The sequence below is a fragment of the Chiloscyllium plagiosum genome, chromosome 12, assembly GCF_004010195.1.
Source record: "Chiloscyllium plagiosum isolate BGI_BamShark_2017 chromosome 12, ASM401019v2, whole genome shotgun sequence".
NCBI classification, from domain to species: domain Eukaryota; kingdom Metazoa; phylum Chordata; class Chondrichthyes; order Orectolobiformes; family Hemiscylliidae; genus Chiloscyllium; species Chiloscyllium plagiosum.
Genome location: NC_057721.1, coordinates 9,843,399 through 9,863,268, shown reverse-complemented (window position 1 = coordinate 9,863,268; position 19,870 = coordinate 9,843,399). Strand labels below are relative to the sequence as shown.

Sequence of the window (19,870 nt, the reverse complement as noted above, 5' to 3'; positions counted from 1 at the left end):
GAGCGTCGGAGGCTGAGGGGTGACCTTATAGAGGTTTACAAAATTATGAGGGGCATGGATAGGATAAATAGACAAAGTCTTTTCCCTGGGGTCTGGGAGTTCAGTACTAGAGGGCATAGGTTTAGGATGAGAGGAAAAGAGACCTAAGAGGCAACTTTTTCACGCAGAGGGTGGTACGTGTATGGAATGAGCTGCCACAGGAAGTGGTGGAGGCTGGTACAATTGCAACATTTGAGAGGCATTTGGATGGATATATGAATAGGAAAGGTTTGGAGGGTTATGGGCTGGGTTCTGGCAGATGGGACTAGATTGTGTTGGGGTATTTGGTCGGCATGGATGGGTTGGACCGAAGGGTCTGTTTCCATGCTGTACATCTCTATGACTCTAATTCCTGTGGTGGCAGTGGAAAGTGCCAGGAGGGAAGGGTGGGTTGTTGGGGGAGGCGTAGACCTGACCAGGTGGTCATGAAGGACCCCGCCACCAGGGATATATTTCCCTCCCCACCGCTTTCCGTAAAGACAGTTCCTTCCGTGACCACCTGGTCAGGTCCACGACCCCAACAACCTACCCTCCCCTCCTGTCCATAACAGGAGTCAGTCATTTCACCTGGCAGAACCATCTGACTACTATTCAAGGAGAGCCCAGCCGTATTTCAATTCCATTTGCCAAACTTTTCCCACGTGCTTTGTCGCAAAGGTCAATTCCATCTGAAATGAACCGAGGCCTCTTTGAGAAGTAGTGTTTTGCACACCTTTGATGAACCTCACCCTCTTGTGTCGCCTCCTGCACTGGTAACTAAAGATCAAGCACTTTCATCCATTCCCGCTACCCTACCCCCAGCCCCCAGCTTCCCTCTGACCTCCAGCTCCAATGACCATTTCCCGCCATTGTGAATACTTGCAGGCAGTTAATCCAAATTCAACTGTCAACTGACATCGCCCACAGAGATTAGAAACATGATCCAAGGCTGCTTGCTTCGCTCCTTACCTATGGGTCACAGTGATTTGCATATTTTGGGAAGGTCAGATAAATCAAGGGTGTAGGTTCCTTGAAAGTGGAGTTGCAGGTAGATAGGATAGTGAAGGAGGTGTTTGGTATGCTTTCCTTTATTGGTCTGAGCAGTGAATATAGGAGTTGGGAGACATGGGAGTCGACTCGCCAACTCAGTAGTCGACTTGGCAACTTTAAGGGCATTGAAATGGTCACTGGATAAACATGTGGATGAAAATGGAACAGCGTAGGTTAAATGGGCTTCAGACTGGTTTCACAGGTTAGTGCAATACAGAGGGCCAAAGGGCCTGTACTGCGCTGTAATGTTCTATGTTACATTGCGGCTATACATGGCATTGGTTAGGCCACATTTAGAATATTGTATGCAATTCTGTTCTTCCTCCTATAGGAAGGATGTTGTGAAACTTGGAAGGGTTCAGACAAGATTTACAAGGATGTTGGCAGGAGTTGGAGAGCTTGAGCTATATGGAGAGACTGAGTAGACTGGGGTTGTTTTCCCTGGATCATCAAAGGCTGAGGGGTGGCCTAATAGAGTTTATAAAATCATGATGGGGTGTGGATAGGGTGAATAGACAACGTCTTTTCCGTGGGATGGGGGAATCCAGAACTAGAGAGCATAGGTTTAGGGTGAGAGGGGAAACATTTAAGAAGGGACAACACTTTTACACAGAGGATGGTATGTGTATGGAATGAGCTGTCAGAGGAAATGGTGGAAGAGAGCATAGGTTTAGGGTGAGAGGGGAAACATTTAAGAAGGGACCGAAAGGGCAACACTTTTACACAGAGGATGGTATGTGTATGGAATGAGCTGTCAGAGGAAATGGTGGAGGCTGGTACAGTTACATCATTTAAAAGTCATCTGGATGGGTATATGAGTAGGAAGGATTTGGAGGGTTATGGAGAAAGTGAGGACTACAGATGATGGAGATAAGAGTCAAGAATGTGGTGCTGGAAAAGCACAGCCGGTCAGGCAGTATCAGAGGAGCAGGAGAATCAATGTTTTGGACCTTACTCCTGATGAAGGGCTTATGCCCGAAACATTGATTCTCCTGCTCCTCGGAGTGTGCCTGACCTGCTGTGCTTTTCCAGCACCACACTCTCGACTTAGTGGGATATGGGCCAAGTGCTGGCAAATGGGACTAGATTTATCTAGGATATCTGGTCGGCATGGAAGAGTTGGACTGAAGGGTCTGTTTCCATGTTGTACATCTCTGTGACTGAAGCCTAGACTTCAATGGGCTTTCTAGATCAGTGATAACTCATACTTAATAAAGCATCCAAGATTGGAAACATGACCGTGATTTCAGAGCCAAGCCTGCAGCAGTGCAGATTACAAAACTATTGGGCTCCAAGCAGGCTTCGGAAGTTGGAAGAAGTAACAATGATTTGTCAAAGGTTGCTAGTCATCCAGGTATGATCTCAACGCTTCACAGAAGCTTGGGGAAGGGGTGGGGAATTCATTGACTGTCCATGAAAGAACGAAGACATGTTTCGTGGGACTTTGTTGACACGCGGAGCAGTGTGCAGAATTTCCCTGGGAATACTGAAGCCATAGGACAGTTGGTTAGTTACATTCGACCAATGGGAGTTCAGGCTGGTTGGGCCTGGTCCAGCCCCTGGCGTAACAGGGGACACAGATCGTCAAGAGACACCCACTGCTCTTTGGTTTTACTTTGACCTGCTTCGAAGCTTGGATGGGAATCTCTGGCAGCTGGAGGCTGCACCAACGGATGACTGGGTAAAGGAGAACAGGGCAGGTTTAGGACGAATGTTGACGATGGATAGAAAGACGGCAGCACAAAGTCAGTCGACAAGGAATTCAAACCCGGCGAGAGTGAGGCACCTACGCGGTGTGATAGCGCGAGTGCCACGACGGACACAGTCCGCTGGACGACAGCTGCATCCTGGCAGGTTCTGGCTGGTCGTCTGTGAATTTCGTCGAATGCCACGAGTGAGGCCTACCCGCAGGCTCATTACTCCTGAAAGAGAGGGAGGGAACGCATTAACATGGGAACAGAGAGAGGGTTCAATCGAGGTCTTTTCAAGTCTCTCGCACTGCAACGTGTTCAGTGCAAAAGCTGTCCGGAGCATGTGACCACCTACGGTTCAAAGGAACGGCAGAGCCATGATCTGATTTGCTGGCCCGCAGTCAAGTAGGCCTGTCCTAATCCAAAGCCCACAGAGTGGACACCAACAGTGCCCCTACGTCAGGGCCCTGACAATCCATTTCATTCCCCGTTACCTGACAGGCAGGGTATTTCCAAAATTTCTACCCCTTAATTCCCGTAACTCCGACACAGACTCTTGAGAACATTCAACTGCTGACTGGAACTAAAGCTCCCAAGTTATCCTCCATAAAATGCAAGTGAGGCCCTCCCTCAAGTGAGATGACTAGCTCTGACAATAAAAATTCTCGTTGCCTTTTATTTGAAAGTGACGGCAAATCACTTTGGCTGCAGGTGTCAATTTTCACCTGACACTGTTTAAACCTTGTAAGAGCGAGCCATTGAGAACAGGGAAGAAGATTGGGCACCTTGAGGGGCCTGGACACACCAAGTGGGTCGCCTTTGATCTGCAAGAGTAATGTGCAATAGGTGCACTTCACCTCTAATGATGGGTCATTAACAGTGAACTGGGAAAGGGAAAACTGCTTTAGGCTGTCCAGAAATATTGCGAGATCATTTTCCCTCAGATTAGCCCTTTCACTTGGCTATTAGCTGACAAGCAGTCTCAGTTTGTCGTCTCACCTTACATTCACCTGGAATTACTGACTCCTCTTTTCCAATCACTAAGGTTATGGATTTGCTCTCAAAAGCCCACATATTGTGCCGAGAATTATTATTTTTTAAGAAAACGCCACCGGTCTTGCTCAACAAGCACTCCCCCTTTCAAGCAAAGGGGACTTTGTAATAAAGCCAGCTCCAGCCTCGAAGATCAAACAAACCCAGGTGAATGGGAGAAGTAAAAAAACTCATTGGAGAGATGAAGGGTGATCATATTTCTGAAGATCATTAAACTCCATTCATGGACGGTGCCTGTTTAATCAGGGGAGCACCTTCGCTGGTGTGTGCCTGTATTAGGGCCACCTAGTGAGGACCTGAAAGTTCCTTCGTGGAACATTCCTGTACCTCACACCAACATAGCGCGTACCTACAAGGACCTTTATAGATGGTTCTACTTTGTGCTATAAAGGAGGCTACTCATTTCCTTGAAACTGGAGCAGACCATGTTGCACCTTGATTGTGCCCCATTTTGGAAGGGAAGGTCAGGTGGTAGCTGTGCCAAGGGAAGACCAAGGAGATAGCAGGATTTGCAAGCAAGGTTTGGAAGCAGTAGATCATAGCTGATCGGTATCAACTCCACTTTACACGCCAAAACCCATCAATCTCTGGTTTGGAATTGTCAACTAACCCCAAGTCAACCAGCTTTCTCCTTGAGGGGTGGAGAATCGAGCGAGAGAAGAGATTCACAATTGCTGCTCAATATCGTTCCTGAATGGTCTCACCTTAATCTTAAGGGTATGTGTCTTTGTGGGGGATTATCTCACCGGATAGCAGATGCATGGATCTCTGTCGCTGGCCTCTGGATAACAGATAAATGATCTACGCAAATAAATATCTCATTTTGGCAGAAGCGCAGCCCACTCTTTCAGCACCTTGCAAAGAGCTCAATTTACCAACTCCCGTCCCCCTCAGAGTCTGGCAGGATCCAGTTGGAGGAGGGGGTTGGAAATGGAAATGTGAGACCCCTCCCTGGAATGTATCATCACCCATTCTCCTGTGAGCAAGGAACACAACATTCAAAACACTTATAGAGATCCAAGGGTAAAACCTCCATGGTTTGTTTCTTGACGCTTATCACACGTAGATTCTATTAAGACAGCATTTAACCAACCCTGATATATACTGCTTAACACTCGGGTCTGTTGTGCAATTGTAGACGAGCAACACACAGGTCAGGAGTTCAAATCCCTCCATTGGCAAGCAGAGAAAGGAATTAATGTAATACAATGATTTGACATGGCAGGTGGAACAGGTTTGGGAGTAAATCACGATGGTAGATTTAGGCCTGTTGAAGCCATGGGCTTTATCATGCCTCATTTCTCAGACTGTTGGAGACTAATTGATAAAGTTGGATGATGGCCATTAGTCAACAACTCCAGTCTCAGTATAAACATGGGGCCACCAGAATGGTACAGGGTGAAAAGGGAGCTGGGCTCTGGGTCTATTCTCATCTAGCAATTCCTGGGTTGCTATTCTGCACTGAAAGCACATAAACTAACTGTGAAAGCTGCAGGCTGCCGCTAAAATTCATGTTGCCGGGTGAAAGGAAACGTGGCCGGCATGGTCGACTGTTGATGGCCTTAGGCGACTGAGGACAGATAGTTAACGGCTGCTTTCCCATCAAGAAACAGTCGAATAAAGTGCCCACAAGAATGGAATGCCGGGTAAATGGTTGGCAACTCCACTCTTTATTGATAAGCCTAACCTACAATATCTTCTACTTTCCTTAATTAGACCATTCTCCAACATGTTGTACTCAGGATAAACTTGGCTGCTTCACACCAGTAACGGGAAGAGAGGAACAAAACTGTATTCTGGCAACAAAGGGTCACGTATAACACACACACACACCCCACAACACAACGTTGCCAACGTGAATTTTCTTTTAAACAAAAATGAAGGAATGACGTTGAAATATTTAAAGATTGGGGTCTCCGTTCTGCTGTTGGTTGGTAAGGGGGCGGAGGGCAGGCATTCTGGCAACAAAGGGTCACGAATAACAAACACACACACACACACACACACCCCACATCACTACGTTGCCAATGTGAATTTTCTTTTAAACAAAAATGAAGGAATGACGTTGCAATATTTAAAGATTGGGGTCTCCGTTCTGCTGTTGGTTGGTAAGGGGGCGGAGGGCAGGCATGAAGGGGGTTGAGGGGTAAGGCGAGCTGTTACCTCATGGAATCTCTCAAGATCTTTGTCAGAAAGCTCCTCGCCACTTCAGCCTCAGTCTCAAGAGGAATTTTCTGCGCTACAATATCCACCATGTTTCCCCTTCCTGAGTGAGCCAAAGAATGAAAGGAAGACATTCAGCAAAGCAGAGATTGAGAGGCAGGAGAAGATGGAAAGCACACATGCTCACTTCCTGAAGACTTGGCCACAAAGCTGCCTGCCCAGTGGAAGAAGGACCAAGGTGTTGACATGATACTGAAAGCTGACTGCCAAATATATCTTTCCAAGGAACACAACCACACAGTCTAGGCACATACGAGTCATTCATATATTGCAGGGCCTATCACTCATATCTGTTCATCACACTGCTACAGATGGAATCCCACTTGTACCACGAACCTGTTTTTCAATATTAGCTTTCTCCCTCCTTCAAAGGCAGAGTTAGTACCCAGTCATCATGGAGGGGCACCTGCAAATGACTTAACTTAGCAAACCGCACAGCCCCCTAATTCTTTGCGTCCCCAGCACAGTTTAAAGTAAGGCCACCCTGAGTGCGTTGTAGGCAATCCCAATCAATGCTGACTCGTCGACCCTCACATAGGAAACAGCAGAGCCTTCACCCCAAGCCACAGGCAGCCTCAGGATCGCAATGTTGGAGGTTCAAGTCCCACTTCAGCACAAAATCCTGGCGGACTCTCCCAGTGCACCTTGGAAGGAGATGCACTGTCTGAAATGAGACATTAAAGCTCGTCCTGCCTGTCAAGGAGGTTCACTGGGCTGCTTCCAGAGTTGAGAGGGTTGACTTATGAGGAGAGACGGATTGTGTTATTGGAATTTAGAAGAATGAGGGAGGATCTTATAGATACATACACAACTATGAAGGGAATCGATAAGACAGAAACAGGGAGCTTGTTTCCACTGGTGGGTGAAACTAGAACTCGGGGGCATAGCCTCAAAATAAGGGGGAGCAGAATTAGGACTGAGTTGAGGAGGACATTCTTCACCCGAAAGTTTATGAATCTGTGCAATTCCCTGCCCAGTGAAGCAGTTGAGGCTACCTCGTTGAATGTCTTTAAGGCAAAGATAGATTTTTGACTTGTAAAGGAATGAAGGGTAATGGAGAGCGGGTGGGTAAGTGGAGCTGAGGCTATGAAAAGGTCAGCCATGGTCTGATTGAATGGCCTACCCCTGCTCCTCATTCTTATGTTCGGTGTTTCTGGAAGCTTGCTGTGCACAATCCTGGCTGTTGCACTTCTGCCATTACGATTTCATTAGCGGGAAAGCTTACTCGACAATCTGAAGGACGTCCAAGGTGCTACATAAATGCAAATTCTTCCTTTGTGCCTCGAAGCTGTATGAGGGCCTTCGCTCATGGTAGCCCCTCACCCCCACACCCACCTAGTGGCTGAATGGCCCTTGGGAGATTGCTTTCTGGTGCTTGCTTGGATTTTGCTTTGGCTGGGGTCTGGGGCACCAGTGGAGATCTCAGTGGGGCACGGAGTAAAGCAAATCAACAACAGTTTGCACTTACAGAACATTTTTAATGTAGGAAGCATTCCAAGCAGCTTCACAGAGGTACAATCAAGCAATTCAAACGTTTCTACATGCCATGTCAACACATGTTGTTGTTCCGAATTCTACTTCCTGCTACTTTTATGGTCCAGTACTGGCCTGTTCCTGTTGGACCGTTTTCTTTCTCTCTCTCTGTTCCCTTCCACACCCTTTCCCTTGGAACCTGTTTAAACCATCCTGAAGCCTGTAGCTAGTTTGGACAGATTCGATTTGGTTATCAAAATGTCCTGAGAAGATGCTGCTTATGAGCCTGATTTCAAACGAAACACATCTCTCAGTGTCAATCATGTCACACTCATTCCCAAATCTTGTACAGATGAATCCGATTGTCTCACGTTCCTCAAATATGGTCCACTTTGTTAAACCTTTCATCATGGGCTAACCCTCTCAGTCCAGGAACCCAATCGAGTCAGCCTTTGCGGCACAGTCTCCAATGGATGTATAATCCTTCTTTACACGCGGAGAGCAATAACCTGTCACACATACCATCACAGCGAGACCCCCTCCAAATTAGTGCATTTCCTGATAAATGTGAGGTGCTGCATTTTGGGAAAGCAAATCTTAGCAGGACTTATACACTTAATGGTAAGGTCCTAGGGAGTGTTGCTGAACAAAGTGTTCATAGCTCCTTGAAAGTGGAGTCGCAGGTAGATCGGATAGTGAAGAAGGCGTTTGGTATGCTTTCTTTTATTGGTCAGAGTATTGAGTACAGAAGTTGGGAGGTCATGTTGCGGCTGTACAGGACATTGGTTAGGCCACTGTTGGAATATTGTGTGCAATTCTGGTCTCCTTCCTATTGGAAAGAGGTTGTGAAACTTGAAAGGATTCAGAAAAGATTTACATGGACGTTCCCAGGGTTGGAGGATTTGAGCTTTAGGGAGAGGCTGAACTGGCTGGGGCTGTTTTCCCTGGAGCATCAGAGGCTGATGGGTGACCTTATAGAGGTTTATAAAATTATGAGGGGCATGGATAGGGTAAATAGGCGAGTTGGGCGAGTCCAGAACTAGAGGGCATAGGGTGAGAGTGAGAGGGGAAAGATATAAAAGAGACCTAAGGGGCAACGTTTTCACACAGAGGGTGGTCTGTGTATGGAATGAGCTGCCAGAGGAGGCTGGTACAATTGCAACATTTGAGAGGCATTTGGATGGGTATATGAATAGGAAGGGTTTGGAGGGATATGGGCTGGGTGCTGGCAGGTGGGACTAGATTGGGTTGGGATATATGATCGGCATGGACGGGTTGGACCGAAGGGTCTGTTTCTGTTCTGTACATCTCTATGATTCTATGTGAGGCCTGAACCTATGACCTTCCGACAGGGAGACAAGAGAGAGCAACACACTGAGCCACAGCCACCCAGAACAAAGTGATGACCTATCAAGCAGGGTCAGTTCTGCAGCAGACCAACTCCTGATGGGCATATACAGGAGATCTGTTGAGCTCCTTTGTCTCCGGGATGTTATGTGAAGTGATGACAGGTTTCCTGGGGGTGTTAGACCAAGTGTCAACACGGAGCAGCTATGCAATAAACTGATTAGTGGGAACTTGAGGTTCCTGAGCAGCTGGATTAGGAACACAGAGCCCCAGATTCAAAGGTACTGGTCAATGCTACAAGCAGGTTGCTGCATTTGTTGCTGACAATCCACCAGGCAAGCTGTCGATACTGCGTTCGACATCATATCAGTGAGAATAGTCAACCGCTCATCAGGCACGGAAGGTCTGATTAGCTAAAACATCCAAACACATTACAATTTGTGCAGCAGACATTGCAGTAACTGACTGATTATTTATTTGGGTGGTGCAGCTCGCAGACATACCGCAGACTGTCAGGCAGAGTCACAACAATGCATACATACAACCAATGGAATCCTTAAAGGCCAACTCTCTTAAAGGTCAGGTACACGTACAACAATCCAAATATGGGATATGCACGGATGGCCGTCAGAGATTTTCTTCAGAATTCGGCTGACTTTAGATTAGGGCCTGTTTTGATCTAATATGGCACCCAATCTGCCTCCCCGCTCACACTGGGAAGTTACGCAAACCCCAAAGTAAAAGAAACTGTGGCCACCCCCCCCCCCCCCACACCAGCAGAGCAGGGACAGGCTTCACGTTATTGCCAAGTCTCACCAGCGCAGCCCGTTGCCTGGAAACCACTTCTCTTCACCCACAGTCTTGTAGGGGCCACAGTCTTGTAGGGGCCACAGAATGCCAGAAGCTTCACTGCAGGAGCTGGCTCTCCACAGACTCCCTGCCCCTTATGGTTGGTCAGCAGTCACATTTCCGATGCAGCGTCCCTCCCTGGGAGCAGGAACATGCCAACGGATCAGCACGTCACCCATCCAGGGTTAGTCAGCCCTGGCACCACTCTGCCGTCATGGGAAAACTCAGCCCCCTGGGACTGGTCTGACTGGGGACAGGGGAATGTGCAAGTGATTTGGAAATTATCTAACACCGATTACACAGCTGTCCTCCATTCATAGCGTCTTGAGAGATCATGGGGAGACTGTAAGATTCAGCTGTGCCTTTTCTGAGGACTCCATAGCAAATAAATAAATCGGAACTACCAGTCAGCCATGGACATACACAGCAGGGTCAACATTCACCTGCCAAATAACAACTCGACAAACCCTTGCACCCTCTTCTGGGAAGCAGGACATAAGATGCCCTCACAACCAAAGGATCTGACCTCTCACCCACCCCTCCAGCTGAAGTAGTACACGTTACATGGGACTGAAATCAAACTCAACACTCTGTCCATCATACCCTGCATATCCATAGCATAAATCTCAGCCCCAGTCAATAGGTCACTGCTGTAGAAATGTTTCAAACCCAGCTTAAGAATTCCCACTCGGATATCAGCGAGCTAGGCCACACTCATGCAGGGAAACATACTGCCTCGCAGATTGCTGAAAGAACTAATCTGGATAATCCATGAAAGACAGCTCACCATCACTGACCAAATCCACAAATCCATGGAGGTTTAATAAAATGAATCACACTGGTAAACCCTTTGCTTACGTGAAGACCAGAGTATGACTTGTTTATTGTGGGCGGTGGGTATTCCCAGCAAGGCCCGCATTTGTTGCCTGTTCCGAATTGCCCTTGACTGGAATGGCGTGCTCAGGCCAACGGAGTCACCTGTAGACTGACTGGCAAAGAATGGCAGTTAGATTTCTCTAAGGGAGATGAGTGAACCAGATGGGTTTTTACAACAATTTAGTCACTGAGACTAGATTTTAGTCCATACCCTGTTGGAAGATTCAACTGGAGCCCCTCATGCCCTTAGTTGGATAAGAAAGGCCCCTATGTTACTGCAACACAGCAGGGTAAGGGAGTTCTCCCCAGTTTCCAAGTCATAAAGACAGACTAGTTGCTTGTCTTCTCATTGTGGGATCTTTCTGTGTGCACATTGGCTGCTCGGTTTTCTACATTACAGTACACCACTGCATTGGAACTGGGGCAACTTAAGTTCATAAACATCGCTATATAGATGCATTGTCATCCTGCACAAAATCTCACTCAGTCATGACCAATGTTTCCCTGCCGACCAATTTTGGCTCCAATACTTCAAATTTAAAACTGTAATTGCAACTTTACCATGGCCAAAAGCCTCAAACCCCTCCCTGCCCCCAAAGCTCTTTGTTACTCTGACTGGGACTGTCTTCGACATCACTAGTATTTCACCTGAACGTGTCTTCGACCACTCAGATCCCACACTCTGGGGTTCTCTACCTAAACCTTGACTTGTTCAGCTTTAAATCCTTCCTGAAATGTTGTCTCTCTGGCCAAGTCATCAAGTAATCAATTAGTTTTTGGCTTGACATAATATTACCACACGCCTATGTGAAGTTCAATGGGGAAGTTCTGAACCCAAGGGTCACTCGACCCAGATGTTAACTCTGATTTCTCTCCACAGATGCTACCAGACCAACTGAGTCTCTCCAGCAACTTCTGTTGATGTTTCTGAAGTTCAACAGGAGTCATCATACATGCATCACGAAAAGCTAGCACCCCCAGTTCAGCTTGTATAGGGAAGGCAAATGGCCTTCATTTCAAAGGGAATGGAGTATGAAAATAGGGACATCTTGCTAAAACTAAAAATCACACGACACCAGGTTATAGTCCAACAGGTTTACTTGGAATTACAAGCTTTTGGAGCGCCGCTCCTTTGTCGGGTAGCTAGCTCCAAAAGCTTGTATTTCCAAATATACCTGTTGGACAATAACCTGTTGTGTGATTTTTAACTTTGTCCACCCCAGTCCAACATCAGCAATGCCACATCATTGCTAAAACTAGAGAAGGCACTAATCTGACCACAACTGGAACACTGCACAGTTTTAGGCCCCTTAACGAAGGGAAGCTATATTGGCATCGAAGGCAATGGAAAGAAAGTTCACTAAGGCTGATACCAGGTGTGGAAGCACAGTTGAGTAGGTTGGGCCTACAGTCATTGGCTTTTAGAAGGATTTGAGGCAACTCTTGTTGAAACATGTAGGATTCTTAGGGGATTTGACAGGTTTGATGCAGAAGGGTGGTTTTCCCTTCTGGAAGAGGCTAGGACCAGAGGGCATCATCTCAGATTAAAGGAGAAAATTCTTCTCTCTACTGCACGGGGTTGTCGAGGTTGGGTTCAAGGCTGAGATAGACAGAGCTTTAAGCAGTAGGAGAATCAAGGGGAATAGGGGAAAGGCAGGAAAGTGGAGTTGGAGATTATCAGATCAGCCACAATCTCATTGAATGGTGCAGCTGACTCAACAAGCTAAATGCCTTAATGCAGCTTCTCCACCTTATGGTCTTATGGGTGCATTAAAGACAATGGGTAGATACAGCTGATTGCTGTTGATAAATGGCAAAGGGATTTGGAATCAAAGTTAAGTGATGGAATCCATTTCCTGACAATCACAGAACTTGATTACTGTTGTGAATAGGCTTTCTAACGATCCCACTGGAGCACTTAGAGGGAAACCGGAATATCGGTCGTAGCAGCTTTGGTTAGCACTGATCCTCAGAGCTGAAAGGCAGGGACTTCAGTACATAAACTGGGCTGGCACTGCAACTGAGGGAGTGCTGCATTGTCACACAGTGCAGATTTTTAAACAAGGTGTTAAATCAAAGATGCCTCGACTCCGTCAGATAAATGTAGAAGATCTCCTGAGCACTGTTGGAAGAACTGCTCCCTTCACACATTCACAGCTTATGGGAGCAACCCATGCAGACACGGGGAGAACGTGCAAACTCCACATAGACAGGAATCGAACCCAGGTCCCTGGCGCTGTGAGGCAGCGGTGCGAACCATCTCTTCAGCTAAGCATATGGCTGCTGCCATTCCAAATATCTCCTTCATTGATTTGAGTTTGTAATTTTCCCATCACTCCTCTGTGAAGTGCCAAAGGACAATTTTCTCAGTTAAAGGCACTACATAAATGCAAATTGTTGCAGTTAAAAGTGTGCATCTGGCCATTTTGAATTTGGAAAAGTTCAGGCTGGGCCCTGAAGATGAATATTTGTCTCTATATCACTCATCAATGTGGAAATTTGTCTTTAAAATGGAAGTTCCCAGTTTAATAAAGGGAGACCAAAGGCAATCTCTATTTCAATGCCTTTAATCCTTAGAAAGGGTCACCTGAGTCAGGGTGTTACCATGGCAATGTACTGGGCTCCAATGCATTTGAGTGAGGTCCATTATCTTGCCCATAGCTATCTTCCAATGATGTGAAGAAAGCACAAAGCACGAGACAGGATGAAACTAATAATCGCTTTAGCAAAACATGTCCATCTCTTGAACTTCTTCAGCCTAATATTCCCAGGAGAAACCTCCAGCCCTTTCCTCAAATCTCTCAGCCCCAGCTGCTCTCCCACTTGGCACTGCTCAAGGTCAAGTTAGGCAATTTTGCCGAACGCCCAGAAACATTAGACATCCTTCAACCAGCACCTGAGGGATAGGTAAGTGGCCATGAACTCATTGCTGTTATTGGACTCTTGTTGTGTACAAACGGATTGTCAAAACTACATCATGATTCCACACCATCTGAATGCAAATTCTTTCTTTTATTACAGAAATAGTGTCATAGAGATGTACAGCATGGAAACAGACCCTTCGGTCCAACCCATCCATGCCGACCAGATATCCCAATCCAATCTAGTCCGACCTGCCAGCACCCAGCCCATATCCCTCCAAACCCTTCCTATTCATATACCCATCCAGATGCCTTTTAAATGTTGCAATTGTACCAGCATCCACCACTTCCTCTGGCAGCTCATTCCATACACGTACCACCCTCTGCATGAAAAAGTTGCCCCTTAGGTCTCTTTTATATCTTTCCCCTCTCACCCTAAACCTATGCCCTCTACTTCTGGACTAGAGGGAAAAGACCTTGTCTATTTACCCTATCCATGCTCATGATTTTATAAACATCTATAAGGTCACCCCTCAGCCTTCGATGCTCCAGGGAAAACAGCCCCAGCCTCTCCCTATAGCTCAAATCCTCCAACCCTGGCAATATCCTTGTAAATCTTTTCTGAACCCTTTCAAGTTTCATAACATCCTTCTGATAGGAAGGAGACCAGAACTCACGCAATATTCCAAAGTGGCCTCACCAATGTCCTGTACAGCCACAACATTTCCTCCCAACTCCTGTACTCAATACTCTGACCAATAAAGGAAAGCATACCAAATGCTTTCTTCACTATCCCATCTACCTGCGACTCCACTTTCAAGGAGCTATGAACCTGCACTCCAAGGTCTCGTTGTTCAGCAACGCTCCCTAGGATCTTACCATTAAGTGTATAAGTCCTGCTCAGATTTGCTTTCCCAAAATGCAGCATCTTGCATTTATCTAAAGTAAATGACATCTGCCACTCCTCAGCCCATTGGCTCATCTGATCAAGATCCCGCTGTAATCTGAGGTAACCTTCTTCGCTGTCCATTACACCTCCAAGTTTGGTGTCATCAACAAACTTACTAACTGTACCTCTTATGCTCACATCCAAATCATTTATATAAATGACAAAAAGTAGTGGACCCAGCACCGATCCTTGTGGCACTCCACTGGTCACAGGCCTCCAATCTGAAAAACAACCCTCCACCACCATCCTTTGAGCCAGTTCTGTATCCAAATTGCTAGTTCTCCCTGTATTCTGTGAGACCTAACCTTCCTAACCAGTCTCCCATGGGGAACCTTGTCGAACGCCTTACTGAAGACCATATTGATCACATCTACAGCTCTGCCCTCATCAATTCTCTTTGTTACTTCTTCAAAAATCTCAATCAAGTTTGAGAGACATGATTTCCCACGCACAAAGCCATGTTGACTATCCATAATCAGTCCTTGCCTTTCCAAATACGCATACATCCTGCCCCTCAGGATTCCAACAACTTGCCCACCACCGATGTCAGGCTCACTGGTTTATAGTTTCCTGGCTTGTCCTTACCACCTTGCTTAAACAGTGGCAGTGCAAGTTCCACTGATCCGTTTTGACAAAGGTTCAGAAAGGGTTCACGTGGAGCTCCCATTTGCCTGATATCGACACCCCAGTTTGGAGTGGAGAAAAGGGAGAATTTCTACGGATTTCATATGGTTCAGATCTACAGCCACAACTCTCCTCACAGGCGTGGTCACAATGCTGTCGCCTTCATGTCACAGCTACCTGACTGCGATCATACTATGAACTACACTGTGGGAAAATAAGGGCTTTTTCCTATTAAATCTCACTAATACTTTATCACTGGAAAGCAAATAGCCTCTTTGGCCCAGTCTATAAGCAATGGGAATGGGGGCAGTAGCTTTCCCACAAATACCACAAACCACATGTGCAATAACAATGTGCCCACGTGGACTCAATTGCAAGTACCACAGTGTTATAACACAGCCAACACAAGGATACAGGGAATATCATCTCCCGGAGCATCCATGTGAAACCTTTGCCGGGGGGGGTTGCGGTGTAGGTGGCATTTAGTGGATGTTCCTGTGGAAACTGGAATCCAAAGCATACTATCAATGCTCAGCAACTCTGAACAACACTAGGACCTCCGTGAGCAGCTAACAGCATAAGGATATGGCAACTGTCACTCAGCTACACGTATGACACACTGCTACAAACAAAGGGAACTCTTGCACAAGGCAACATATTCTCAGTTTAATTCCCTTCCCTCCACTCTCAGAACCTGAGGGGTCTTGCTGGGTCACAGGAGCCTTCCTTCTAAAGACACGTTGCTCCATTCCAGCCCTCTCAGGTGGACGTCAAAAACCCCACAGCACCGCTGGTGGTGCAGATAGGCCTGAAATCCTCACCCACATTTACTCCCCGACAAGGAGACGGTCCACTCGGCGATGGACTCCGGGAGCGTGCAGTGCTGCCATGCTCAGTTCAGCTGGCAGCACCAGCCGCCGCTCAAAACGTGTGCTCGACTGTTTGCTGGCGGTGCCCTGAGATCACAAAAGGGGCGCTACATAAATGCAAGTCTTCCCCCAGGGCGCTACATGAATGCAAGCCTTCCGCCAGCTTTGGAAAGAGGGAGGGAGGGGCGTGCATGGCTCTATCCACAATCTGGTTATGGCATTCTCCTCCCTATAGCACTCCTGAGCACCAACTGGGGAGGGATGGAGGGAGGGAGAGGACAGAACTATACTTCCAGCACACCCAGTATAACCATGGGCCCCTCTGTGGCATTAGCCATTCAGTCAAAGGGAGGGCGGGGGAAGGTTCAGGGAATACCAGAGCAGTGGAAGACACAAAGACGGTAACCGAGACAAACATCCTCCCCCCCCGCCCGATCTCCTTAACGAACTGGACAGGCATCGGGGGTTGGGAGGGCTAACACACTGACCAGAAAGAACAAAAACCAAACAGCTCACCTTGCCCTCACAGTTCGGGGCTGGAGGGACAGCACGGAGCCAGCTGTGAAACTTGCAGGCAGCTCGCACATCCAGCCCGCTCGCTCGGTTCCTCAGACCGGAACAATGAAACAAGGAGAAGGCTCCCTCACTGACTCTCCAAACGGGCTGGCTGTAAACACTGCTCAACAAGGGGCGAAAACGTCCAGGGGAGAAGGAGGTCTGCCACACGCAGGGGACACCACATCCCTCACGTCGCCTGCAGCCCTGCGCTCAGTCCCTCTCCCTGAGCTAACAGCCCCTTGTGATTAAACCCAGCCTCCCCAGTCACATCCAAACACAGCCAAGAGTGACTGGCTCTCTGACTGACTGCACACAGACCGACTCAAAGCCCTCGGAAACCATGGCAACACATGCAACCCACTACACCAGCTCAACAAACAGGTTCCCTTCCGGGTATTATTGGAAGGAGAGGGTGGGGTGGGGGCAATATGTCATCTTCCACATCGAGCCATGGTCAGTTTTCTTTCCTTCCTCCCCCTCTTCCCGTCTCTCAACCGACTGCTTCTTGAGGGAACAGTCACGTTTCAAGAAGTGGGGAAAGGTTTTGTATTTCAGTTGCAATACAACCCCTCCCATCCCAACCCACCACCACAACCAAAACATCTGATTGCATGTTGCTCCAGCAGTTCTCTGGGATAGGGGGTTGCTGATCCCAATCGGGCTGCCCCGGAGCACTCAACTATTATAATTTAAACAGGGCGGCGAAATAATGTTAGGGGCGCAGACAGGGAGATTGGCTGACTGGTAGAAGGCAGAGAGTGGAGGAGAAGGGCGTCTTTCTCAGGATGGCAGCCAGTAACTAGTGGTTAGCACTGCTGCCTCACAGCACCAGGCACCCGGGTTCGATACCAAACACGGGCGACTGTCTGTGTGGAGTTTGCACATTCTCACCGTGTCTGCGTGGGGTTTCCTCCGGGTGCTCCGGTTTCCTCCCACAATCCAAAGATATGCAAGTCAGGTGAATTGACCATATGGTTCAGGGAGGTGTGGGTTAGGTGCATTGGTCAGGGGTAAATATAGGATAATGGAGTGGGTCTGAGGGGGTTACTTTTCAGAGGGTCCATAAGACATAGGAGTGGAAGTAAGGCCATTTGGCCCATCGAGTCCACTCTGTCATTCAATCATGGCTGATGGGCATTTAAACACCACTTACCCCGCACTCTCCCCTTTGCCCTTAATTCCTTGCGAGATCAAGAATTTATCAATCTCTGCCTTGAAGACATTTAATGTCCCACCCTCCACTGTGCTTCATGGCAATGAATTCCACAGGCCCACCACTCTCTGACTGAAGAAATGTCTCTTCACTTCCATTCTAAATTGACCCCTTCTAATTCTCAGGCTGTGCCCACAGGTCCTAGTATCCCCGTCTAACGGAAACAATTTCCCAGCATCCACCCTTTCTTGTAAGTTTCTATTAGATCTCCCCTCAACCTTCTAAACTCTAATGCATACAATCCCAGGATCCTCAGCTGTTCATCATATGTTAGGCCTACCATTCCAGGGATCATCCGGGTGAATCTCCGCTGGACATGCTCCAATGCCAGTATGTCCTTCCTGAGGTGTGCAGCCTAGAATTGGACACAGTATTCTAAATGGGGCCCAACTGGAGCTTTATAAAGTCTCAGTAGCACATCACTGCTTTTACATTTCAAACCTCTTGAGATAAATGACAACATTACATTCGCTTTCTTAACCCCGAACTCAACCTGCAAGTCAACCTTTAGAGAATCCTGAACTAGCACTCCCACATCCCTTTGTACTTCGGCTTTATGAATTTTCTCACCGTTTAAAAAATAGTCCATGCCTGTGTTCTTTTTTCCAAAGTGCAAGACCTCGCATTTGCTCACGTTTAATTTCATAAACCATTTCCTGGACCACTCTCCTAAACTGTCTAAATCCCTCTGTAGCCTCCCCACCTCCTCAGAACTATCTGCCTGTCTGCCTAACTTCATATCATCAGTGAACTTCGCCAGAATGTCCCCAGTCCCTTCATCCAGATCATTAATGTATAAAGTGAACAGCTGCAGCCCGAACACTGAATCCTGTGGGACACCACTTGTCACCGGCTGCCATTCCAAAAAAGAACCTTTTATCCCAACTCTCTGCCTTCAGTCAGACAGCCAATCCCCAGTCCATGTTAGTAGCTCACCTCAAACACCATGGGCCCTCACCTTACTCAGCAGCCTCCCATGTGGCACCTTACCAAAGGCCTTTTGGAAATCTAGGTAGATAGCATCCGATGGTAGATAGCAACCTACTAGTTATCTCTTCAAAGAATTCTAACAGGTCTGTCAGGCACGACCTCTCCTTACTAAATCCATGCTGACTTGCTAAGTGTGGACTTATTGGGCTGAAGGGCCTGTTTCCACACTGTAGGGATTCTAAATTAATGAGCTGCACAAAGGAACTGAGGGCATTGTTGCTAAGTTTTGAAGATGGCACAAAGGTAGGTGGAGGGGCACATAGTGTTGAGGAAGTGGGGAGGACGCAGAAGGACTTGGACAGGCTCAGAGAGGGGGGGAAAATGTGGCAGATGGAATATAATTTGGGACAGTGTGAGGTTATGCACTCAGGCAGGAAGAATAGAGGCATAGGCTACTTTCTAAATGGGGAAAGGCTTCAGAAATCTGAAGCACAAAGCAACTTGGGAGTCCCAGTTCAGGATTCTCTTAATGCTAACCTGTACGTTCAGTCGGCAGTCAGGAAGGAAACTGCAATGTCAGCATTCACGTCGAGAGGGCTAGAATACAAGAGCAGGGATGTACTCCTGAGGCTCTATAAGGTTCTAGTCAGACTGCACTTGGAATATTGTGAGCAGTTTTGGGCCCTATATCTAGGGAAGGATGTGCTGGTGTTGGAGGGGGTTCAGAGGAGGTTTACAAGAATGATCCTGGGAATGCATGGCTTGTCATACGAGAAGCAGTTGAGGACTCTGGGTCTGTACTCAATGGAGTTGAGGAAGATGAAGAAGGTCTGATGGAAACTTACAGGAAACTGAAAGGCCTGGAGAGAGTGGGTGTGGAGATGATGTTACCATGGGTAGGGTTATGGGGAGAATGGGGTTCAGAAACACGTGATTGAATGGTTGAGCAGACTTGAAGAGCCAAATAGCCTAATTCTGCTCCTATATTTTATGTCCAGCAGCTCAGGACAAACAATCCTAGAGGCATTTTTCAAAGAACTGTTTATTGTAAAGGTTTTCTTTTAAAATAAAAGTCATTTGCCACCTGCATTGGCCATCTTTTGTTGCCAATGGGTTGGTTTGAGTGAAGGAGCCTCTGAGGCCATATCAGCTGGTCAGTAAGGGCCCACCATATTGGCAATAGAGGAATCACATATTCACCAGAGCAGGTAAAAACAGGTATCTGTCAGGAAAGGGGGTCAGTGAAATAGTGAAGCATCTATCTCCATCAGTTTATTTTAAAAGTT

At 47.3% G+C, this 19,870-nt stretch overlaps 1 protein-coding gene across 5 annotated transcripts in view; it reads right to left on the bottom strand.

Annotated features, from left to right (window-relative positions):
• Positions 1-19,870, bottom strand: part of LOC122554971 (protein Shroom2-like) — a 222,583-nt gene that overhangs the window by 50,149 nt on the left and 152,564 nt on the right. For 3 of the 5 annotated variants that reach the window (XM_043700445.1, XM_043700441.1, XM_043700442.1), the window contains exon 3: positions 2,859-2,990. In XM_043700445.1, the coding sequence (XP_043556380.1) occupies positions 2,859-2,990 (132 nt within the window). Of the gene's footprint in view, positions 1-2,858; positions 2,991-5,975; positions 6,012-16,399; positions 16,647-19,870 lie in introns of those variants that run through there. The other 2 variants (XM_043700443.1, XM_043700444.1) reach the window with 2 other exon arrangements.